Consider the following 25,832-nt stretch of genomic DNA (forward strand, 5'->3'; position numbering starts at 1 on the left):
CTTCTTCTTCTTCTTCTTCTTCTTCAGGTTTGATGGTGGTTGGCATCCAGCTTATTGGTGCATTACCGCCACCTTCTGCTCCGGAGTGTTGATCAGCCAATAGACTTGCAATATCTCCCACAAAACAAAACATTAAATACATAAAAACAAGAATAATAAAAAAATACCTCACATACCACATCAACCTATATGTTATCCTCCATGTTTTACACTCTAGACCTATAAACCTCAGCCTCTGACAAGCACCCTGTACCACATCCCTACATTTCCATCGTATCCTCTAAACCCTGAGTTCCTTAAGGAAGTACCCTACATGCACTGAACCTCAGAGTTTAACCTGACCTCCCTGTTTAGTTATTCTTGTGGCAGACTGAAGGACTTCATGTCTTGACGGCTCTTTGAATGAAAAGACTTAAACTTCCTCTAGGGCTGAAGATGAGTCGGAGCATATCAACACCTTTTCCTGTCTAGCTTTTCCCCCCATCATAGTAAAAACAGCTCTGCCAGCATCTCCACTGTGTAAACTACATTATCAGTTGTTCTTCTGTTGACTGCTATTGCTTTAGCTGGTGTTGCCGCCCCATATCCTGTCTCAGGGGCTCTCCATTCCCACACAGTCACACATCTCATTATATGTATTACTTTTTTCCTCTATTCTCCTGATATGTTCTGCCCATGTTAACTGTGAATCAAAAAGACCTCCCAGAAATGTAAATGTTCCAACCCTTCCCAAGTCTCTCCCATACATCCTTAGCTTCATCCCGTTCTTGATTCTTTTCCTGGTGAAAAAGACTCTACAGAGAACCTAATGCCCCAATCACACCCCCACTCCACCACCTCATCTACTGCTCCTTGTACCTTTCTGACTGCATGTTCCTTCCTTTTTTCCACAAGGCCCCATCATCAGCAGACAGAGACCTACATATCTACTGGCACCTTTGTAAATATGTCGTTTATCATAATCATGAAAAGTAACGGACTAATCGCACTACCTGAGGTGTAACATCATCAACTAAGTATTGATTTGACATGTCTGACCCAATCCGTACTTTAACTCTCCCATTTTGTGCAACTTAATTATACCTTCCTTCCATCATGTCAGAGGCTTTTTCTATGTCAAAACACACTTTTTATTCCCTTCCTAAAACTACTCTGAAGCATTCCTCTCAAGCTCATATGAACATCTTTCTGTTATCATCCTGTCCATTACCTTACATACCTGATCCTCCCCTGATGTGGGTCTTGTTAGCATCACGTAGCCCACACAGGTAACGGTTTTATATCTGCTGTGTGCCGGACACGGCCCCGTGCAAATCTGTTAATCTACAGATATACACATGTTCACACTGTCCACACTGAAAATAAAACTGGACAGCAACAACAGATTAAGTTGTGACACATTTCCCAGAAACTGAAAGGAGGTTTAGAGATGGTGGAAGTCCACAATCCTTTTCTTTCAGGTTGTTATTTATTTAAACAAAGCTGCTTCCGTGAAAGTTCTACTGAACCAACTTACCAGTGACATTGAGGTGACATTTCTCAGAGTTCCTCCCATAACTTGTGAGCGACTCACACAGGTACAGACCTGAGACACATGAAGTCTGAGTCCTCCTCTGTGGACGTCTGTGTCACACTGGACTCGTCCTGCAAACTGTTCATCCTGAGACTCGGGGACCTCGACACCTTCATGAAACAGGACTGAGGGTCTGACAACAGTTAACAGTTGAAAGAAGCTCCATCCCAGTGTGACGTCGTGGTTCTCCTCTGCCCGATAGGAGCTCTGTGGCACTTTCACTACAAATGATCCTGTTGAGGAGACAGAGAGGGAGGAGCAGACGAACTGACAGCGTTAACATGAGAGCCTTTAAACTGTTTAGCGATGCTTCAGAGCTGTAGTGCTTTAAAAGTACAAAAGTTAACTCACCACAGACACAGCAGATCATCTTCTCCCTGTGAGAGGAGACAGAGGTGAAGAGTCACATCACGTCAAAACTCAGTTGTTAGATGAAGACATCAAACATTTACGATGAAATATTAACTCGCGTTGTGTCACGACATGGCGCCAGAGGTTAACCTTTGAACCATAAGGAAACATAATGTTGAACCAGGCGTTCTTTTCACTGAGCTGCAGTGACCTTTTATTTACCTTGTGCGTCTTCAGTGATGTAAACATCTGCATTTCAAGACGAAACTGTCCTCTGGTGCGAGTTCAGAAGTCTTCTCAGCAAGAGGCAGCCTGGAGAATGAAGAAGACCATGAACACGAGAGAAAGCTCGGGGGCTGATGGCGAGACGCAGAGGTTGGAGGTTCGACTCTCGAGAGAAGCAACCTTCACAGTAACTGCGAACGGATGTCGACGGGCTACTTTTAGGCGGTATTTCCTTCAGAGAAGACCGAGTAGGGATGAAACTTTAAGTCTCCAAAGTGTGAAAGTCTCACCAGGTTCTAAGAAGGATAATAAACACAAAAGATGATCTTTTTCTTGTCGTTTGAATTTAAAAAAGTGACAACTCGGATACTGTCCTGACTTGATATCATACAATACACCCAGAAAAATGTAGCCACAAAACTCTGACCTGAAATAGGTCAAGTCAATGCATTTTTGCATCCACTTGTTTAGAAAAATTCCTGTCAAACAAAAATAATAATTAAAAAAATAATGCCGAGACGGTATTTCTCTTTCCATCGTGACCAAACGGCACCACTGGTTCCATGTTGCTGAAGAGGCTGTTGGCGACAGACCTCTACTCGGTTCTTAGTTTCGCTTGATCTCAAAAGCTGTGGCCAAAACCGCTGCGTATAAAAAGCAGAAGTAAAGAAGAGTTAAACCAACATCAACAAATGGATGTGTCCTTGATTATTTAGATGTTTACCAGTATTTAAAGTATATTAAAAAGTAATGTAACAAATGTATAGTATTCCAAAAATGATATTGATGTTGGAGGCTATAAAGCTGTCATACAAATGTAGTGTAGTATAAAATAAAGTACGTTAGCAAGATGTCATAAAAACTCCATAGTCCAATGTTTCCATCTTCATAAATTGGCAGTAAGTTTGTTTTGTGGTTATATTTCATGTTGTAGCAGCCGGCACAGATGGCGTCGTCTTTCTCCTCTGTTCTTCCCAGCAGAGGGCACATTTTCCGGAACAAAACCGAGGATCTTCATTCATTCACTGACCTACAGTCTGTCGTCTTGTTCTTCTGCGTGAACGTACGCAGAGGGGTCATGGAGGTTCAGGGTCATGTCGGCCGCATTTACAATTCCTAAATACAATAAACGAGCGGTTTTCTGTTCCATTCTCCCTGCTGGTGCTCTGCTCTTGGCAGCTCCATGTACTTACAAGCATTCTGTGTATTTGACTTCTTCATTCGGTGTGTTAGACCTCACAACTCACAGTACCAGAGAAGGTTTGAACCCACAACCTCAGTCAACTTATTGTTTCTTTGCATGTTTGACTTCTTCACTTTGGGTGTTGGACATCAAAGTTCTATAATACTTACTCAAAAGTAGATTTAGAAGACCTCGTGTTTCTAAACATCTAAAACAAAATGGCCGTGTTTGTAAGGTTGAGTATAAACCGAGCTTAAAGCTAGGTTTATGCTCACCGTAGTGAAACGGCCGCGAGGTGCGTGCACCAAAAAATGACATCAAAGTTAGAACGTCCGAAGTCTTCTTTACCTGCCCGGTGATCATTGTGCTGGAGGAATACTGAATCATTTACTCATCTTATCTTATTGGCCTAAACGTTTTTACTGAACAATTAAATATGCCAAATCGATAAATATTTACATCAGAGAGTATTTTGTTCTGTGATGTAGATTGTCAGAAATAAAACGAGGACATGACTGTTTCTATATACTTCAGCCCTGAAAGTCTGTACATCTAAAAATGCCACGATTCCCTGCTCAGATATCACTCCCACAGTACATACAGGATCATTAGTACATTTTTATTTTCTATTTACAACCAATTTGTTATATAAATATAATACATCATTTTCAGAAAAGCTGTCAAGTCAATGCATTCAAGAGCTCGATCACAATAGGTTAAATACACAGGTGGGGGGGGGTCTGTTGTATTGACGGGGTGAAATCACACAGAGGATGGGCAGAGAGACGGGGGTCTGTCTTCAGGAGAAGCTCAGAGGGCTGCGTGGTTGACGGGTACAATATTCAGGATGTAAACAGCTCTTGTTAAAAGAATTTAAAACGTCAGCTCGGTCCACTCAGGAGCTTTACACCAGATTCCTCCAGAGTTCGGTATATTTGCAGGTTGGAGTTGTAGCATCAGTCCAGATGCACAGAAATTGATGTATCCAGTGATGTGAGCCCTCTTGTCGTCGTGGACAAGACACACAGACAGACACACACAGACACAGACACACACACACAGACACAGACACAGACACACACACCCTGCTCAAAAGAAGCCTTAAAGTCAGATACAGAGTCAACATCTGGTCTAACACCGGCCTGCGTCTGCCAGATGATCTAGCTTTCGATAGATTCCAGCAAGGGGGCGTTTGAGATGCTGGTAGGAGGTGTGTGTGTGTGTGTGTGTGTGTGTGTGAAATGGCAGGTGGAGACTGTGGCGCTGTGGAGGTCTGGATGGTAGGAGGGTTAACCTGTGTGTGGATTAGAGGGTCTCGCACAGAGAACGTAACATGCAAGTGAGACTCTTTGACGTGTTGATGATGAAACTAAAATAGTTCTGAGGTCCATAAACTCATCAATCTCTATAAACATTGTTTTCTATTTCATGAATTGGTACAAACATCTATGTTTCCTGCTGTCCAGTATCGATGAAGAAGATCAAGTATGGTCATGTGTGTGCAGGACTCAGAGTCCAGGTCTCCCTGATGCTCCACTCAGGCGTTGCTGATGATGATGAGAGCGGGACTGGCCGCCTGCTGACTCGTCTCACACATGGCGCCCTGCTCGGCCGGCTTGGCGAACACTCGCGGCGTGTTGAGGTTGTAGACTCCGGCCTGGAGGAAACAGGCTCTCAGGGTCAGACACAGCACCTCCTGAGGCTTCAGCTGCAGCTTGTACTGGGTCTGACCCACCCAGGTGAACGAGCTGTGGACCTCCAGAGACTCTGGGCTGAAAGAGGAATGGACGGAGGGAGAGATTAGAAAACATGCTCACGTTAGACTGGACTGCTGAAAGTTAAAGTCATAGTTAACTAGCCATCAAGTCCTGCTGACATCTTTTCACTGTCAGACATGTCACTTCATGAATGTACTGTGTATACACACACATATATCTATGATACATCATCTATAAAGACACGTACCTGGTGCTTTTATTCCTTAAGTCAATGAGGACATCCACTAGAGCCGAGGAGCAGTTGGACAGCGTCAGCGTGACCGGCACCACACAGAGACTAGAGACAGAGAAGCAGCTTCACTCACTTATTGAGCTTCTTTACTCCTCCATCAACAGACGCTGACGGATTGTTGCTAAGTTACAGCCGTGCAAGTCAGAAGTATGTACTGTACAGGGGCTGGAAACACTTTTAACAAAGTAGACATTTACGACGTATTCAGGGTAAGACGTTAAATCTTCATTCACGATCTTGACACCCTTCATACACCCGTCTTCCTCCTTTTGCTCCTTTACTGTGCGGGTCTCACCTCTCCAGGACGAACGGGTGTGTGTAGGTCTCAGGGTAGTGCAGGTTGGTTTTGATGAGTTGGGACAGCTCTGCAGACGGCAGGGCCACTGGAGTAGGAACTTCAGATTTAAACTTGAGCAGCACCATCTCCTGAGCTTCCTGCAACACAAAAGCTTCATCCAATCAGCTTTCAAAATAAAACCACACTCATAAAGCATCACATCACATTTGGAGTCTAAATCGAAAGTTACGAATGTAACTACGGTTCTATGAATCCTGGATGACCGCCAGAGGCAGTGCTTAACACTGGATATCTTCTGTCTTGCGCCTGCGCAGGTCGAATATTTATATCAACAAAGTCACCTGTGACCTCAGATGACGCCCCCCGTCGTCTATAAGTTCCGGTGTCATCCTGAGTTCAGTCCTACGGAATCTTCTCGCGAGTTCACGGGATTCCGAGTGATCAAGAACTCTGGCGGTCATCCAGGATTCATAGAACCGTAGTTACATTCGTAACTTTCGTTCTATTTCATCCTTACTGACCGCCAGAGGCAGTGTTTAACACTGGATGACTTATATCAACAGACTCACGAGGATTCACAAGCAACTACCTCGTATAGCTCCGGCAGAGGAAGTTGGCCAAAGAACCCTCCCCAGTGGGTGAGGGGTGGCAACGTTCACTCTGTAGTGTCTGGTGAATGTGCTCGGTGATGCCCATGAGGCCGCAGCACATATATCCTCCACAGGCACACCTCTCAGGGTTGCCCCTGACATGGAGACACTCCTGGTACAGTGGCCCTTCACTCCAGATGGTAGAGCACGGTCGCTAGCTTTGTATGCATAGGCAATGGCCTCCGCTATCCAGTGGGACAGGCGCTGTTTTGAAAGGGCACAGCCCTTCTTAGGCCCACCATAACTGATAAAGAGCTGCTCCGACCGCTGTATGCAAGCGGTGGCTTCCACATAAGCTCTGAGGGCCCGCTGGGCACAGCAGCCTTGACCTCTCCTCTCCCGATTGGAGGGTTAAACTGTGTGAGCTGGATAGGCTGGTTGATATGTGAGCGTGTCAGCACCTTTGGGAGAAACGCTGCATTAGGCCACAAAGTAACACCCGAGCTATCGGAGTTCCACCTCAGACATGGGTGCCGGCGTCGGAATTGAAGCTTGTACCCCTGGGTTAGGGTGGACACCACCCAAGGGTCCGAAGCATGAGCTGCCCAGTAGTTGATGTGCTGCTGGGAGAAATAACCGACTGCCGGCCCGGAGACGCCATCTCCTGAACCCCCTGCCTCTTGAGGCTCTGGAGGGGGCGACTGATAGTCCCCAAGTCCGGAGGTTGTCTGTGGGGGGCGTAAGCAGGGTTGTATGGGTAGCGGGCCGGCCTCTCAGCGGGACGGGGGACGGGGGACGGGGGACGGGGGACGGGGGGTGAAGTGGGACCCCTAGGTCTGTGGGATGCGGGCATGTCCCTGTGAAGACCAGAAAACTGCTGCCTGGTCTGGCTAGCTTCAACAGTCCGCTGAAGCGCCTGTATAGCAGCTGACCCGAACAGCTCACCAGGCTCCACTGGGATAGTACGGATGGTCCTCCTACATGTCTCAGACGAGGGGTGACTGCACCAGCTAAACCTGGCGGTGAGTCTGGACCAGGGTGGACCAGCCGTCCAAGTTCCCTCGACATGAACGCGAACGCCTGCAGTGAACCTCACTGAAGGCTGGTGGCGGAAGAGAAGCTGAGAGGGCAAGCATGAGGTGGGAGAGGGAGTTGCCAATACGACCCATGCCCGCTGCTGTGTCATAAGCCCTGGATAACATGTCATCTGTGAGCCGACATTGGGGTCGGGGGCACCTGGAATCGGGCCTCAGGCTTCTGTGGCCCTGCGTTTGGAATGGGTAGGTTGGGCTGGATTCACCTGCCCTGACAGGGGGAGGTCAACCACACCCATCAGGTGTTCCGCCTCGGCGAGCCTAGCAACCGTGTAAAAACGAACAATGGTTATAGACAAACAATGTTAGTCGATCTCACCGATTGCTGTCTTCGCGATTTTGGTGGCCCTGGTCAGACTGAGTCCGGGGCTCGATGGTCCGCATGGCGAAACACACTGTTCCCTCCTAAGAGGGACAGCTTGTCGCAGCCTTTGGAGGGCAAAGATCCGCAACTCCGACCGGTTGTCACAAGGCTACCGCGACAAACTCCAATATGTCTTGATCGTAGACAAAATATATTTATTTTTGTTTAGTTTCTACTACTAGTTAACTTGCGTAGCGAGAAGATGAAAAAGGACTGATCTCAGGATGACACCGGAACTTATAGACGACGGGGGTCATGCGAGGTCACAGGTGACTTTGTTGATATAAATATTCCACCCCCTCTGTTAATAACAATATTAGGTCATATTTCAGTATGAAGCCGCCTCCGAATTTATGATCTGCTCATGTTTGCCCAGTCAAATCCTTTGCTACAGCATTTTGAGCTCAACACTTCCTGCATCCGTTTCAGATTAAAAGCCCCATAGCATGCCATTGGACAGAATCCTTCATTTCCTAACAAAGCTTTTATTGTGAAACATTTTCAGGATTGGGTTGTGGAAAATTGAGTGACTGGTATGGTTCTCATATGGTACTTCAAACATAGCTACCATTACATGTTATTTAGAACTTGGACCATGTTTTGGAGTTTAGATAACTAAACCGTGCGCTCTCACCATTAGCTCATGCCCACTGGGTTACAGAGAGGGTGAGGTTGGTTGTGTGTGTGCGCGCTTACTGTACCTCTTTGGGAGTCAGAGAACTGGCTTCTTTGCCGATGGTCTGCAGTGCCACATGGAGCTGGCCCTCTAGGATCAGTTGTTTGTTGTCCTCCACCACATAGGCCTACAGACACACACAACACACACTGGACATTTAGCGTTCGTACAGTTTAAACTGAGAACTAAATGTGAAAACCTTCGGATTCGTCACAGAGAAACTGGCTACATCTGTAAATGCTGCTTGGTTCACCCAAATATGAGCAGAATGATAAATATGTTTCAAGGCTTTGATATGAATCCTGTTTGAACATCAACACAAGATTCTTAACAGAATGTTTTACGACATTGTGAATAAATAATAAATAAAGAATTCTGAATCATATATTTGATAAGATCTCACAACTGTCCTGTGCATGGTCCATACCACTATATACTACTACTACTACTATATATGAGAACGTGAGTCCCACATCATCAGGCTGGCTCTGCTGAGTGTACCTTCCAGATGACGATTATGTTGAGGTCCAGCTCATTACACTTCTTGACGATGCTGCTGATGTCCTCAGTGGGGACGGAGCTCTGACTCTTGCTGCTGGATGTTGTCCTGGACGATGGCCCGTCCACTCGCTGAGACTCTGCGGTCCGACAGCCACGGAAGAAGAAATCTCCACAGGGTGTGGAGGAGCTGATGATCTGCAAAACGATTCTATAGATATAAGAGACTCTATACCAAAGACATTCCATCCCTCTAAAGTGAGACAGTAAAAATGCTTGATGTTGTGTCTGTATGTAGTCACAGATGTTCTCAACTCAAACGTATCAGCTGATGTCAGCAATTATTGCTTTTCTCATCAACCCAAAAAACTAAATAAAGAATTCCACTTCATAATTTAGTGGCATTTTTACATTTGATACTTTTTGTGAATATAATTCATTAGTTATAATTGTATATAGTTGTATGTATATATCCTTTGTTAACACATTATGGCCTGCTTCACTTTATCAAAGCCAATTTTTTTTAAAAGGACTGCTGACATGTTGTGCTATGATTTGGGAGAGTTTAGGCCTTCGTCTGCATCATTTCAAAACAATAGTATCAATAAAAGTGCTTTTTTTTTTCAGGCGAACCTGAACATTTTCAATTTGAGCTGTGTGCTATATTCATTCAGCATTTACCAGTAACATATACACTGATATGAACAAATCTCACAAGTGTTATTATTCCATTGAAATTATTCAGATAGACCTTGTAGTTCGAGAGATAAGCCCCTTTAAGTATGGGTATGACATTTTCGAGCAGAGGCCTCAAAATAGGCTTAGAGGTTAAAAGGTTAAGAATCAAAGGTTCATTGCTCTTTGAAAGGGTGTACCTGCATTATTATGCCATTATATTATCACTATATCAATGGCATAAAATGGTCTTAAAATGACAATAATATTGTTTATTGCAATTATTTTCAGGACACTATATGGACAAACATAAGTAGTCATCAGGCCTATGATAAAATGAGATCATACATTTAGTGAGACAACGACATTTAGCTTTTACTTACCCGTTCATTTCCCAGATTCAGGTCTGCAAAGGTGTATTTCTCTACGGCATCCGAGGTAGCTAGAGGCAAAACACAGACAAATCAGTGCTTATTCGAAAGCCCACATCTAATTAAAGTTTTGATTATATATAATTATAATATTATATATAATTTTTTTTTTATAATTTTTCTTCTTCTTCTATAGGTACCGTGGTGGGGCTTGCATCGTGTGGCCCTGAAACACAGCTTGGCTCTTTCTCTGCTGGTGAGTTTACAGTCTGGAGGGGAGGGAGGGTAGACAGAGAAGCTGTGACATTTTCTGTTATCACTGCCACTGAACACTCCACTGAAGCATTTTGGGCTAAAGTGCCATGCTCAAGGGCAGTTCACGGATGAAGCATTTAGGTGGCATTAAAATAACCACAGCTGTGTTCACCCCTCACGCTGCTACACATACAGCTGTACGCCATAAAGAATAAAAGGACAGGAACAGGAACAGACACGCCTCACACACACACACACACCTTTATCATTGGCCGGGTTGATACACTTGTGGAGGCGCCAGTGTTGACTGCTGCTGGACACCTGGATGATGTGGAACTCACGCACACCAGCTTCACTCTGGAAGCCCACAGGAGGAAGATTAAAACCACGTTTGACCAGTGACAGGCTGTTCAATGAGCTGCAGACTGTAAGTGTGTACCGGAGGCGTGGGGCATGATGGGTATCTCACCGTATTGATGTTCTCCACATCGACGAAGACCAGCGTTCCACCGCTGCCTTTGTCGTCCAGACTGCGATGTGGGGGGACACTGCTGCGGCAGGCCGACGCCTGCACGCTCAGAGAGCGACTGGCACAGATGAACACCGTGTGACGCAACACCCGATGACTTCCCATGCAGAGAGAGGAGAGAAAGAGATGATGGGCTGTCTACAAATGAGGGGTTAGTGCAGTGTTTATGAACAGACCTCAGCTTACAGACATTGTTTATCACCAATTCATTTAGAATAGAACTGTTAAGAGTGTAAGTGCATTCTTCTTATTTGCTAAATATATTATGTGTCCAGCTGTCAGTCATACATGATTGGGCTTAAAAAGTCAGAAGCAAACAGCCTTTTCTTCTGCTTGATTACTTTGCCCTGGTCACATACTGTTACTTCTTCATTTATTAACAAGTCTATGTCCTAATAGAAGTGTTCCATCATCGTGCTCCCAAAGGGAGTCCTTCTAGGTGTAATTCCAGAGGGTTTGTTACGATAGCTGTCCTGAGCCGATGCTTTTGTATTTTAATGGATTGGTATTGACTAAAATAAAGACTCTTCTTTACTGAGCTCTATTGTGTGTTTTCATCCTCAGCCTGCTCTACTTCATGACAGCCTGCCTCAACAGTGCAGCTTTTCACTCTCGTGCCAGTGAAAAGTGTGTGAATCCCAGGATGCAACCCTCAGGTCTGAAAAGTGAAGCCAGTGCAGAAGAGTCTCAAACCGGTATTCTCTCTATTGGCCAGCAGGGGGCGACTCCTCTGGTCGCAACCATAGACTGTATATAAGAAGTGGACGTAGTCGTCATGCCGTCACCCATTGGTTTGTGGACTGACTTCATGAAGCCTCGACTTTGGCAATTTCGCCGTTGCCATCTTGGATTACGGCTGTTGCCATGTTGGATTTTTTGGCAACCAATGAACAGAAGTGACCATATTTGGAATGAGGAGTGACGTAGAGATGCCGTATATGGCTCTGGTAGAGACCTGTCAATAGCCACAGTAGCCCCGCCCTAAAGCATACCCTGCTTTATGGTCTGTTTCACTCTAAATGGACCATAATTTACTAAATGAACATCATGATTTATCACTGAGGTAATAAATCAAGAGAGAAGTAGAGTCTTTTTCTCACAGACTTCTATACAACCAGATGAGTCGCCCCCTGGTGGACATTAGAGAGAATGGCTTCACCTTTTAGACCGGGAGGTGATACTCATGTTTATGGCTAGCCAATTCACCTCCCTTCACTTTATTTCAATTTTACCTGATTTTGATTCCTTTCTCTGTGCTCTCGTAGTAGAACAGGAAATTGATCTCATGTACTCCCTCCTGGTCTGGTCCTCTGAGCCAGAGAGGCAGCTGGGTGGACTCCCCCGGTTGCAGTGTGCTGCCATCTATCGGGATCTCCATCACACCGGACGGCTGGCTGAAATCCTCCGCTGCTACCAGCATCTCAGACGCCACTGAGCCCGGCTGACGAATCGTGGCCGTGGTCTTATAGGCCGAGCAGTTCTCGGCTGAGGTCGGGCTGACGGGCGTGAGGGGGGTCGTGGTCTGGCTGCCAAACGTGAAGAAATCTGGGTGTGTGGACGCCACCCGAAGGCCGCACAGAGCGACACCGCTGACGTTACAGAACTCAACGTAGGCCTTCCTGATCTCCCCACACAGCAGAGCAGTGGGGAACTGCAGGAAGAAGACCTGAGACACACACACACACGTTTGGTTACGGTGGTGTCACAGAAGAACTTGTGAGCCGTCCATAGGATTGTAGGGGACGAAAATGTGACAAAGTAGGAATAAGTGAATGTTAGTGGTTTGTTAATCACTACAGGCTTTAAAGTTGCAGTGTGTAAGATGTGGCCAGTTGAAATGAACTAAAACTGAACTCAACATTATCAACAGAATGTGAAGAGATTACTGTGTTCATGTAATTTACTTTCAGTTTACAACAATAGTTTTCAATGCTTATTTTAGTTTTAGTCCGTTATAAAAGCCCTGCTTCAGTGGCAATAAAACTGATCTTTAGATTTCCCTGCAGGATGGGATCAGTGCGTCAGTGGTACCTCCAGTAGGGGCATGGGCGGAGTTATGATGGGATCCAGCCGCCGATCCAGACCATGTCGAACCAACATCTTGTCCTCTTTGGTCTGGTTCAGCCGTGGGCCCTGGATCTTTAGGTCCTGTCTACCCCGAACCACCATGACATCCAACGCCTGCTGGCCTGTAGACAGGAGCAGAGCCACACTGGGTGATTTCTCAGAAAAGTTGTTGACATGAAACAAAAGAGACTTGAAAAAAACAACAAAAAAATTCAATGCAATACAATGACTGGCAGCAAAATGAGTGTGAAGTGGTACGAAAGCAGCCAATAGCAATTCAAACCAGTCCCAGCTGATGAGTGTGTACCTTCAGAGCTGGGAGCCATCTCTCCAGAGGAGGCTGCAGCCAGGTTGTACACCACACCCACAATGTTCAGCTGGCCAGTTCTGTGTGGCAGCAGCCGGAGTCGAGCCTGAGGTCAAAGGTCACAGTGACTGACAGCAACACAACTACACGTGTGATCAGAGTGAACTATCACATGAGCCAAAGAAGAGACAGTCCACATCATTATTTGCTGGAGATTTAAAGAATTATTCACAAACATTTGAATGGCGAAATCCATTTATAAGGCCTGGTAGCCTTAGCACAAAATCAGTGCAGGCACATGGACCAGTTTTACAATTTTGCAGAAACCAGATTCCTAAATGTCTTGTATAAAGAAACCTGGTTCAGGGTAAGACATTTCAGAAACCTGATTTCCCTGGAGAGAGCCGATGTGTTGGCCATGTAATCTGGTTTCTATGTGGCTTTTTACGTGAGAGCATGTGAGGGACAAAAACTCCAGACAGGGAAAGTATTGCTGTGAAAGCAGAGTGGAAGGAGAGACCGTCACATTTAGGGAAACATTCCTATCTTCAAGATAATTCCAAGGTCATAAAATTGAAAGGGCCCATCCTAAACCCGGAGCAAACTACTGTCATTGCCAGTTTCAGACAGACACAGTGCACACACTGTTTAAGGAGCAAACGTACTTGAGCCAATGGGCTGATTGTTGACCTGCTCCAAAAGTTAGACATTCTCAGTGAGACATGGTCAGTTTGACTGAACAGCATATCAGCTAATTTGACATGAAGGTGCAACTGATGAGATGTTTCCAGCCTGTTGCTGGAGCTGTGATACCTCATCAGGCTGAAGCTTCGTTTATCTCCACTCTTCATTCTATCGCACCCTTGCATCACTATCTCTGCAGATCTATAAGAGCACCTACCATTTTGGTCTCCTCTGGACCTATAAGAAACTCCAGGATGATCTCTGTAGTGACAACATCGTCTTTCTGTATCATCTGCAAGAGGAAACAGATATTGAAGACACCGTGGAAATCTTAGTTTTGGGATTTTATAGCATCCATCGATTTGTGGACGGGGCTGCTCACCCCATCAATCAGGCTCTCCTCATTGGTGATGGCCTCTCCTGCAGACTCTTCAGACTCCTCGGATGGAGTGGCACCCTCGACAGTGAACCTCCAGAGGAGTGAGAGGTTGGACAGAGCCAGAGGAACCTTCAGTGGGTTGCTGAACGTCACCTCCACTATGATTGGCTCTGTGGAGACAGAAAGAGGGCTGTATACTGAGCAGGTAATGCTAGGATTCTTTATGCTATGGAAAAGAAGAAAGTGACTCCTGATTGATTGGCAAGCGTCCGTATTGTTCGAACACCTAGTATTGAGTAATAGTCTCGGTAGCCGAGGAGCTCTTACCCTCGGCCACAGCCAGTGGGTAGCGCAGGTTGTCTGTGTGGCTGTTTAAGCAGCACTGGGTGGGCTGGAACGTTGCTGGGACAACCCCCCTGTTGGCTGCAGCCACAAGCTGTTCCTCCAGGTGGCACCACATGGCTGCCAGGTCCTGGTCATACTCCTGGTCCAGAGTCACGTGAGTGGCTGCCTGCTTTTCACCTGCACACATAAGGTAGTTATTATAAACACAACATTTATGATTAGTTGTTGAATATAATACATTTCCATGAGTTACAATAAACGTAAATGTAAAATGTGCTCATCATATACTGTTGTGCGTTCCGTTTTACAATCCAGATTAACAAATGATGAACACTTCAAATGCATGCACTTGTGCAGTGATGGATGAAATCTGTTTTTTGTTTGTTTTGTTCCCAAAAGAGAACGGACTTAATTCCACTCATGTGATTTTAGAATCTACCAAGCTCAGAATATTGTTCATTTCCTGTATATTCTTTGGTCTTTTTTTTAAAATCTTTTCTTGAATAAAGGGAAGAGTTGTTATCATATGTGACCTCAAGGAGGCAAAGACTGAAGAAAAGACCAGACAGAAAGGAAGTGAGGAGAGATCTGAGAGAGAGAGGCTGCTTCACTGAATGTTTTCACAGTTTTCACAGATGCTTTCATGAATAACCGTGGTGAGCACTATGGTAAACAGTAAATCCCCTGATACACTTCCACATCATCACCATTTAACATTAGAACAGCAGATGAACGTTAAGAGGTGCTGGTCTGAAGATTAACCCTTACAGCTGGGACTCTTAGTGATGTGTCTGTGGCCATTCTTTTCTCTAGAGTCAGTCATGCTGGGAAGAGATCATCACCCATCTTTATGTTACCTTCAGCAAGGCGCCGTTCATGTCCGAAGTAGACCCTCGTGGCCGAGCTGTGGATGCAGGGCAGAGGCAGCTGGGGGAGGCTGTCTTCACTTCCCCCTTCCACACTCTGAACACACACACACACACACACACACACACACACACACACACACACACACACACACACACACACACACACACACACACACACACACACACACACACACGTTATTTGTGTAATAATAGAAGAAGATTAAAAAAGCTTTTAATTGTTGTTTGGCGCATCCAATCCCTGAGTTGTTTACATGATGATATTTTGATGTAAATCTTTGTCTGGTCCACATAATTAGAATGGGAAGATTTTCTGCTGTCTTTCTTAATCTGAGCTGGAGAACATATGTAGATGTTAAGAGGTCTGAGAACAGAGCCTTGTGGAACTCCACATCATTGTTATTCACTCATATGTGTGCTTACGTATTGACACAAAGTAGTCTCTCTCCTGTCAAGTCAGCATCGTCAGCGTACAGATGTGGTTATAAACTGTAATTACCTTATACACATAGAGGTATTCTCTGAGGAAGGCGCCCTGCTGTGTGGCTGTCTGCCTGCTGTCATTGGTCAGGATCTGTCTGAAGGCTGTCACAGCGCTCTCTGGTTGGCTGAGCGTGAAGGACTGACGACCGATTGTGAAGTTGATGTGGTCCTCTGCCAAAGACCAGCCCCGCTCCTTGTACACCTGCATGGCTTGGCAGTAACAGCGCAGTGCATGCCTCCTCTATATGAAGAGACAGGGGCAGGGAAAAGAAGAGGTGGTGAGCAACGAAAGGTAAAAATAAAAAAAAATAAAAAAGTTAAGTTTTATTATGATACTCAATTTGTCAGGTTTGCTTTTCGCATGGAGCGATTACATACAAGGTGACGCAAAGACACGAATATCAAACGTAGGTCTCCATCTTCCCCCCCACACGGAGGAGAGCAAAGGGAAGAGCTGGAGCACAGCGGGATACCTGCTATCTTAGTTCTGTTGACACACTGCTGATGAAAACACTACATTTCCTGATTTGTTGCTTAAAATTAAAAGCTGTTAAATAACAGGGGACTTTTATTGTGAAGAATGTATAGGAAAATAAATGTGTTTATCACCTAATTAGCAGAGCTTTGTGAGGAGCTCTTCTTCAATATAACAAGTCTACTTACAGTAGTCTGCAGAGTACTGGTAAGCAGCACGAATAAAAGGGGGATTTAGAGTTACAGACGCTCCTTTAACAAAGAATTATATCCGGTCATTATCCGATATGGGAGGTCGCATTGAAGTATCAAGTGTGGACACATATGAGGACACAGCTGACACCATCAGGTGCATCAGATCACAAAAGTCACATTGAAAATACAAGTGTAACTACGGCTTAAGACACACGATGATTAACTCATAAACAATAACAAAAATATAATATATATATATGAATTAGTGCTGGCAAGTTAACGAGTTATTATCACGTTAACGCATTCCTTAATTAACGGCGACAATTACTTTATCGCGTGTTAACGCAGTTTTTTTTAATTATTAAGTGGACATTTTTAGCACAAGAACCAGCCAGCAGCAAGCGGTGAACAGCTTCCGTCTCTTCCTGTTTGATTCACCTACATTCCCCTGGGTCCTAAGTCCCTCCATGTACAGCTTCTTATCACATCACCCTCTATGTACCAGCGTACATTTATAACAAATACCACACATATTACGGTAATCAGTGTTGCATATGTGTCTGACCAAAATAGTTTTCAAAGTGTTTTTGTTTGGAATATGTATAATAAGCATAAAATGTAGTTATCGCTACTGAGAATTTAACAAACATTAAAAAAAGAAGAAAAAAACATGACGTAGATAGGTTTACAGTTTTCAAGAAGTATATTTCAAATTGCATCTATTACACACATGAAGATAAAGTTGTGAACACCGGCTGAATATCTATTATCAGAATCATTATAACTGTGTTATAACTGCTACTGTGTAAAGAGAGAATACTGCTGTTAAAAAGAACCTGATGTGTTTAAAGTGTTTGCAAACCAAATGTTATTGACCATTTGTTCACATAGCAGTACTTTTAAAATAAAAGTGCACAATACACTACTTTTGAATTCATTATTGAATGTTGCGCATAACAATGAGATTAAAAATTGTAATCGTTGCCCAGCACTAATATAAATATATTGTATAATAATAAGTATAAGTGATACAGATTAATGATGGAACTTTGTCACAGACAGGAAATCCACCCCGTTGACAGGGACAAACCTGGGCACCAGTGTTGGGTTAGACCACCACAGTAGATCGGTGGGGGTTGAAAGGCTCACCTGTCCTGCTTTGCTGAAACGATGACCGGCCAGGATCATGTGGAAGGCAAACTTGCGCACCATGGGATTGCGCATGTTAATGAAGCAGTGGGCAGCCTGTTCCAGCAGCAGAGCACTGCGCAGGTCAGAGTCCTGCACATAGAAGTGAAATAAAAAAATGAATCCACTGCAATTTCACTTGATCTACTTTAATAAATGATTCCATTATTTGGCATGAAAAGGTAACATTTTAAAAGTTTCCACAGTTCTCAGGTCATCTGGAAGTTGCATTCACATTTTTTTCAGTTTTGCATGACAGTATGTATTTCTTGGGTATTATGCTGTGTGAGCACTGTAAACATTTTGAAATTATAATGTTCATGCTTTGACAGAAGGAGATACAAGGACAGTGATCAATGCAAATGCAGATCCAACTGTTCTGATTGCATAAAAAAAGTAAACTTTTTTACTCAGATTTACTGAACGTGTTCTTTAACAGTTTTCCTAAAATTAGATTTAAACAAAATGATAACCCCTGTATCACGATACGCATCGTAAAGATGAGGGTTTCCTCACCTCGCTGGTCATCTTAATGAGCAGAGTTGCAGCCTCTGAGTATTTAACCTGACTCTTGAGTATCTCAGCACTGAGTAATGCACAGCGCTCAGCCAGCACCATGTTCCTGTAGAGGGCAGAGGGGAGAAAACATGTTGGAGGGATATTATGAGGTACCTCTCCATAGTCAGTGAATCACTACAGCACGGGAGCAAAGCTATGCACATCTCTGAACCAGGTCTCAAAGTGGTCTCGAAGGGCGCACCTGATCACGTACAGCCTGGAAACAGGGTGCATTTGCTTTTTATTGAATTTATTCAACGGTTTAAAACCTCTCAGATGGTATCTATGAACCCAAACCCTTGAGAATAACTGCAGCTGAAAACCCTGCTGTCATGTGTCACTGGGTCACCAGAGAGAGCGGGCAGAAAAACATTCTGGAGGTAGGCCATACTTGCAGACATCTCTGTACGTCTGTATGGCGGTGTCCATGTAGTGTGCTGGGTAAGGTCTGGGAGCTCCAGCCTGCAGAAAGGCGGACACTGCAGCCATTTCCTGCAGAGGATGTCAGGATGAGTGGACAGAAGATGAGGAGAGATGGAGTGAGTGAACAAGAAAGAAAGGAGGAAAGAACAGAGAAGTCATGATTAGAATTTGACATGCGGTGGTAAGCAATGGAACGCACCATTGCTCGGTTTAACCCACTCAGGGGTTACTTGGTCTGGTATGACTAGAGTAATCTGATTTTAGATATTACTGTGAAACTGACTTTAATACTCAAGCAGAGCAGGGTTCTGTCAAATGGGATGCTGTGACTGGTCTGATAGCTGTCTTTATTTTGGATTCTTTTCCATTCGCTCAAAAGGTAAGCACCACCAAGTAAGTTTCACCGTTTCACACTCGGAGGATCACAAGCTTCACACACACAGCAGCACAGTTGGTGTGCATCAGTCACAACCTTGGATGTGATGATGAACTTGCTGTTAGAGAGGCCTGCTTTAGACCACGCTGCCTTAACGCAGAGGTACAAGATAGAGAATATACCGGGGACTTATGAGTTTGCAAATAAGTTGACGATGCCTATTCGTTACACTTCTGGCGTATATCACATCTATAGTCTTAGTTAAGGGAAAGAACAACACAAGAGATATGTATTAGAAATATGTTAGTCATGTCACAGCTTCTAAGAGTTATAGATGTGTTGGATCAGAACAAATCTATAAACTATTATAGATTTCAAAATCTAAATAATACAATAATAAAAAACTACAATTTTAAATGAATGATACTGAAGACGTTTGACAGACCTCCTGGCAGAGTGCCATGAACATTTGTCTTGGGGAATTAAAGCTATAAACCCTTTAAAATGGATCATTGTTTGCACCACCTCGTGAAAATCAATCTAAAATAAAAACCACAGTAGCTAAAGCATTCATTTATTATCCAGCTGACAGCCAAGTCGACCACAATGTACGCTTGTGATGATGTCATAGTTCAAATAACGTTATTGTGTCGTTTCTCCATTCAGAATTGTTTCTGAAAAATATGTTTTGTGTATATGTATATGGTTTAATGACTCAGGTTGTACAGGTTTTAGGGGTATGAAGCATTTGAAAATACTCCAAGAAATGACATCACAATAGGCAGAAATACCTGAGTAGGCAGTGAGTTTAAAAGGTTAACACATGGTCCTCATCAGGACACGGAAAGCTGAGTGCGTTCTCACCAGTGCCCCTGCAGCATACAGCATGGCCTGGTCTGACAGAAAGTCTTTCTTGGCCGTGTGGTAACAGCTGTAGGCCAGCTCGTAGTGCTGGACCAGGAAGCACAGGTCGGCCATCTTCCTGATCTGCAGCTCAGGGGCTTCTGGGGGATATCTGACAACACAGACGAGAAAGATCAAACCAGCAATGCGTATAGTGTTCACGGTGGTAATGTATCAACACATGAATGAATCATATGAAGAGTGATGCTTACAGAAGGCCACATGTGCTCTTTGGTTCACTGATGCCCTTCTCTGGAACTTTCCCTCCACCGAACCACTTCTTGGTGGCAGTGAACAGAGACCGACTCAGACCTTTCCTGGAGACCAGCTGTGGACGGAGAGGCAGAGTATGTGTCTGAGTGCTGGGAGAATGTTGGGGGTGTCAGGCTTCACGGAGCCGACTCAGCTAGTGTAGCTCTCACAGTCTATGGGGGCCATAATGTAGTAATACTATTTACAAGTGTGTGTGGAGAGTTGTGAAACTGTATCGCAATCAACAAATCTGACAATGGCAGCGGACAATCATTAGAAAGATGGTTCCGCCTAAGATTTCAGTAAATAAGCAGCCTCTCCTTTTCCTACTGTACGGTCATCTTGGAGGCTGCAGTTTGTGGTGCTGTTATATCATCACCTCTCTCAGTTTTACAAGGTAGTTGTAGCAGGATTGCAAGACCTATCCTGTTGACATTCTATGTCTGCCTGCCTCTGTGGATCCATTTCAGTGGTGATAGAAGAAGCTGGAAGTGAATGTTTATTTATCACACGGGTCTATATAATATGGAAGGTCAATGCTTGGAGCTGTACCTGGTCGTTGAGCTGCCGGATGTTCTTCTCTATGTGTGGCAGCAGGCCTCTGAAAGTGAACTCTTGGATGAACTGTCTGATGTGGTCGTGGTCATTCAGGGTCAGAGATGCTCCGTGGCTCCCTGCTCCCCCCGCCAGGCTCTCTGGATCTCTCGCACCTTTCTTCAGCTCAGGGTTGATAGCACTGAGGGTGTGCAGGCTCCCCGAGCTGCTCGCTGTGTCCAGCTGGAGAGGGTGGCTTTCCAGGCTGTTGGAGGTTCCGTCTGGTGGGAAACGGTGTAGAAATTAAGCTCAATCAAGGCATTATTTATCTTTTTGTCGCAGCAACCAATCAGCCCTGTGCAGATGGACCAGAGGACTTCACTTAAAAGTGGTTAAAGTTACTATGAGGAACTTTCAATTTGTATTGATTTTGGCAGTCCCTGTGGACAAACGCGGTAGTGTTTCTGAGCACCAGAGTCCCTTTAGAGAAGCTCTCATTTTACTGCAGCAGGGTCTGACAGCCTGCTCCGCTCAGTCCTGGCTCTGGTTTTCCCGTGCCTCCCTTCCCTCTAGTGGGCCCAGCAATACGTCCTGGGTCTTCAGCATGGGGACCGGCGGAGCAGCGAGGTGAAGCTCTGCTCCTGGTAGAGGAGGAGGAGACGCTGCTGTCGGGAGCTGAGCTCTCCTCCTCCCACAAAAGCTCCAACAGCAGGTGAAAGGCTGATCTGGGTGAGTCTGACTGATTTTGATACACGGTGGCACTGATGGCAAGCATTCAAAATAACTATATAGATATGGACAATCTTCTCTCTGATGGTCTCATTTAGAGGCATCAGTATTCAACTGAGAGTGTTTCCTAACAAGTTAAAAGTTCCTTGTTTAACTTTAAGTTAAAACAACATGTAGTTTGGAATAGATCCTGCTCAGATAACTCAGAAGACAGCTGCTGGTAAACAAGAGGAAGCCAACGTTAGTATGTTAAGGAGCTGTTGAATTGACAGACCTTTCTCTGTAGTGTGATGGCTGTCCACTTCATCTGCACTGATGTTATTCTCAACAGCAGCACTGTTCACAGCTGCATCATCAAGCACCTCCTGCAACAGGGGTCACCATGATAACACAGGGCACATTATTAGACGGAGCACCACAGAGAATCCTCTTGCTGATGTGTTGTGTTGTGCTCTCAGGAGACTGTGCAGCGCAGCGCTCACCTGGTTCGGCAGATTATTCCTGTGCAGGTACTGACTCCAGGGGTCTGGAATCTGTTCATCCTCTTCAGCCGAGAAGGTACGAGAGTTCATTTTCAACAGGTAGCAGCCCTGGTGACCGTACCTCTGCTTCATATCCTCGTACACTGAATCTGCCCTGGAGAGGGAGCAACACCAAGTGTCTGGTCATTCATAGTTCTTTAACAAGAGAAATACACCACGTAATATACAACACCGATGCCAAGTGGAATTCTTTTCAGTACCTCTGTTCGCCCCCCTCGCTCATGTCATGCAGTAAGACGTAGTACTTGAGCGTGTTGGGGATGAACCACTTGGGGTTGGTGTAATCTCCGCTGTGCTGGATCCTGTGCTGCTCCTGAGAGAGCTTGAGGAACTGCTCCACGGGGACCGTCTCGGTGGAGGACACCACCAGCAGGCCTGACGGGACCAGAGCGTCAAGGACATACAACCATGTGGATCAATAACGGAGCAGGTACACTCAAGCAGAAGGGTCTATGCGAGCCAAACACTACTACTACTACTAAAACAAGGTTTCTGACACAGAGATTTAAATTTACATTCAATAAAAAAACTGTATTTAAAGTAGTGTCGTACTTGAAATGACTCATTCTTTATCAAATACAATCATGGAGTTCAAAATCAGTTTGAAACTGAATGATAACGGCTACAGTCGGACACTTGGGCTGATAATGACCATGTTTAGAAATCTGACCGACAACCCCCGTTGACAGCGCTGCACTGTGGCTGCTGGACGAGCTAATGTTAGCATCACAAGCTGCTTCACAGCACACAATCCAAAAGGTCCACATTCAGAGAATACCCCATGAGTTTTTTCGATTTTCATTTTACTTAAATGTATTCTATTATTCATATATTTTATTTGATATTAATACACATTTGATCTTGAACTGTAAGCCTGGCAGTGTGTTTATTGTTTGCTTATGTTTTTTACATTAACTATTTAAAAGAAAGGCCCTGAACAGCTTCATGTATTTAGTGTGACATTTCAATCAAAACCTGCGTATTATTATTTATTGTTACAGAGACATATTTAAGATTTTAAACCACGTTTTTAGGAGCTTTAAGGTGATAACAAATGTTTAAAAGTTTACCAGCGAGATTCTAACTACTCTTCACTATTTCTTTCATAAGTACTTTTTCCTCACCCTCCCTTACAGTGGGGATTTCAGACAGTACAAGTCCTGCTGGAGTGAATAAACAGCACACTGATGAACCAGGACACTGCTCAGCCTAACTGCAATCTCATGAAAAGACCTGACCAGAGCGTGTTGACTCTTCGTGACCAGAGGCCAGTTCTGTCCACTGGCGGAAGGATACAGGCGAGGTAGTGGTTGAGGAACTCATGGTCGGAGGCGGCCATTGACTGCAGGAAGTTCTCCCTGTAGGCTTCAAACCAGGGCGTGGTCGCTAGAAACAGAGACAAAATGAGATGGAGGATTTCATCCAAACAAACAACAATCACTCTATCTACCTCTCAACTGTTGCATCGAATATCACTATTAGAAAGGTATCACAATACTCTGCCGTTAAAAGCGGTACTATACGCCATTGTATTAGTATCAGTACTTTAAGGAAGACGTGTTTTAATAAGAGACGCATTTGTGAGTTGCGTCGATGTGATGGGGCAGTGTGTGTGCACAGCTCAACTGTTTTTTTGTTTCTCTCAAACGCACACTGCAAATACAAGTGCTTTCACCAACCAATCACAGCTCGTCGATAAAGCAGACGCACAAAGTGAAACATGGCACTAAAGTACTGTAGATGAGGGTTAGGAGTTGTTCCTACACTTATGAAGGTACACAACAATAACAGAGAGGCTCCGCCATATGAACCAAGATGGAAAAGTCTTTGTTGCTCACGCATCTTCAAAAGCATTAGCAGCGTAGTACAGCTTCACTCCTTTGTTCGTACCTTTCACAATAAAAGCCCTAGACATATATATATGCTTAACAGAGCATTTTGATAATAGGCAACTCAACTGAATAGCTTACAGTACTGCTCGTACATATCTCTGCAAGGATTTAACCAGTTCTAAGCAGCAGTGTGACATGTGAAGGTAGAAAGTTGTGAACGTGTAGCTGATCTAAATTATGGCTTCTCCATTCCTCCATTCCATATTAATAATAATAATCCACTCCTGTTTTATGGCTTCTTCTCTCATCCTCTTCTACCTTGCATTGACACTCAAAATATGTGTTTTAATACAAATTAAATATTTGTTCTGTCATCTATTATTACATTTTCTATGGTGTTTCAGTATCAACATGTTTAGGCAGGTATTGCATCAAAGTCATAATTTTAGTATTGCGACAACACTCCTAACTAACCACAGTTGTAATACCAGAAGCATAAATAGCCATTGTGAAGGAGGACAATGTGTTTATTTCCCATCAGAAGCCATTGGAGCAGCATGCTAATCTCTTCAGTGACTCGACTACTAAAAAGTGGAACATAGCCGCCATCAACACACACACACACACACACACACACACACACACACACACACACACACACACACACACACACACACACACACACACACACACACACACACACACACACACACACACACACACACAGTTCCAGCTCAGCTGCCAATCAAGCCGACGCTGTGTTGCACACCAACATCAGACGGAGGAACCAACCACCGCAAAACAAAGTTGTTTTTTATAGTTTTGTTCCTCTCCCTTCTCTGAAGAGATGGAGATACAGAGGTTGGTGAAGGGAATTAAATGTTTGTTAAAAGTTTGACAAACACAAATACACTGACCTCTACAATGCTCATCTAATGGGATTCTGGCATTTAAATAATTCATTTTGTTTTTGAATTCACAGCTCGGTAACTCTCTGGTCTCCAAAAATGTCAAGCATGGCAAATTCTTCCAACTACTTGTTCTTGCACCTTTGTTCTGAAAAAGTCAGGGATCAGGTGAACCCTAAACCACCACCGTGTCAGTAAAGGCAGAACCTCCACTCATCACAGCCTCTGATGATCAATGCTGGATGAGGCCTGCATTAGATCTCTGGATAACAGCAGCGTCATGAGGGGGCTAAAGGTCATAAAGGCTCTAGAGTTAAGAACAGAGGAAGCGAGGATCAGGGGCCAGATGCATTAAACTCTGCTTCTGTGTTATAAATCCCAATCATTGTGGCACATGGAGCCTCATTTACACTTCCACCGTTTGGATGTAGAAACAGCCTCACATATCAGTTTACATATCTTGTCCCTCCACCATTAGAGCCGTCAGAGAGAAGAACAGCAAACAAGATGTTTTACTTTGACAGTGTGACAACAGCACCAGAACAGCGGTCATTCATTTATCACATGTAATATCTCAGTGACAATAATTATCATCAGAAAAATCATCAATTATTAAACGGTAGACCTCATATTGAAATACTTAATGAAATTCAAATATCATGCACCCGGGGAAATGGCTCAAATGTAAATCTAAAAAAGTAATATATTTCTGCACTTATAGGCAATTACTTGTAATTAAGCGTACGAATGCAACTTTGACATTTTACAGAAAGATGAGTATTAAAAATAAAAACAAACAGGGATTATCGGAAACAAGCTATACAAACTATATTCTACCATAAGATGAATCACCTCATATTTATTCTCCTCATCATTTCATCTGCAGCTGGCTCTAGAAAACTGTGCCCGACTGGTCTGAAGTCTGTTGGAGGTGACACATTCTTCCTTTATAAACACCACTTCATGTGTGGGAAAAGGTGTGTGCATGGTTTTTGTCCACACACATTTACGCATCTGGCCCCATTTCATAAATAACCATCTCCACACATAGAAGAAAGCAGCCACCACATAGTA

General features: G+C 44.3%; 1 protein-coding gene across 2 annotated transcripts in view; it reads right to left on the reverse strand.

The window, feature by feature from the left end:
- Positions 1–3,956: 3,956 nt before the first annotated feature.
- Positions 3,957–25,832, reverse strand: part of trappc8 (trafficking protein particle complex subunit 8) — a 28,933-nt gene continuing 7,057 nt past the window's right edge. For both annotated transcript variants that reach the window (XM_079157400.1, XM_079157399.1), the window contains 27 exons: positions 23,315–23,404; positions 22,219–22,393; positions 21,959–22,112; positions 21,751–21,841; positions 20,766–21,028; positions 20,174–20,289; positions 19,923–20,073; positions 18,651–18,751; positions 18,218–18,323; positions 17,663–17,794; positions 15,861–16,085; positions 15,332–15,437; positions 14,457–14,651; positions 14,133–14,299; positions 13,968–14,042; positions 13,067–13,172; positions 12,724–12,881; positions 11,925–12,358; positions 10,633–10,789; positions 10,424–10,520; positions 10,109–10,177; positions 9,921–9,979; positions 8,866–9,060; positions 8,390–8,491; positions 5,638–5,777; positions 5,298–5,387; positions 3,957–5,104 (listed from right to left, as the gene is read on the reverse strand). In XM_079157400.1, coding sequence (XP_079013526.1) covers positions 4,870–5,104; positions 5,298–5,387; positions 5,638–5,777; positions 8,390–8,491; positions 8,866–9,060; positions 9,921–9,979; positions 10,109–10,177; positions 10,424–10,520; positions 10,633–10,789; positions 11,925–12,358; positions 12,724–12,881; positions 13,067–13,172; positions 13,968–14,042; positions 14,133–14,299; positions 14,457–14,651; positions 15,332–15,437; positions 15,861–16,085; positions 17,663–17,794; positions 18,218–18,323; positions 18,651–18,751; positions 19,923–20,073; positions 20,174–20,289; positions 20,766–21,028; positions 21,751–21,841; positions 21,959–22,112; positions 22,219–22,393; positions 23,315–23,404 — 3,989 coding nt within the window. In that variant the 3' untranslated portion in view covers positions 3,957–4,869. The remainder of the gene's footprint in view (positions 5,105–5,297; positions 5,388–5,637; positions 5,778–8,389; positions 8,492–8,865; positions 9,061–9,920; positions 9,980–10,108; positions 10,178–10,423; positions 10,521–10,632; positions 10,790–11,924; positions 12,359–12,723; positions 12,882–13,066; positions 13,173–13,967; positions 14,043–14,132; positions 14,300–14,456; positions 14,652–15,331; positions 15,438–15,860; positions 16,086–17,662; positions 17,795–18,217; positions 18,324–18,650; positions 18,752–19,922; positions 20,074–20,173; positions 20,290–20,765; positions 21,029–21,750; positions 21,842–21,958; positions 22,113–22,218; positions 22,394–23,314; positions 23,405–25,832) is intronic.

This window comes from Pholis gunnellus, assembly GCF_910591455.1.
Source record: "Pholis gunnellus genome assembly, chromosome: 4".
NCBI classification, from domain to species: Eukaryota; Metazoa; Chordata; class Actinopteri; order Perciformes; family Pholidae; genus Pholis; species Pholis gunnellus.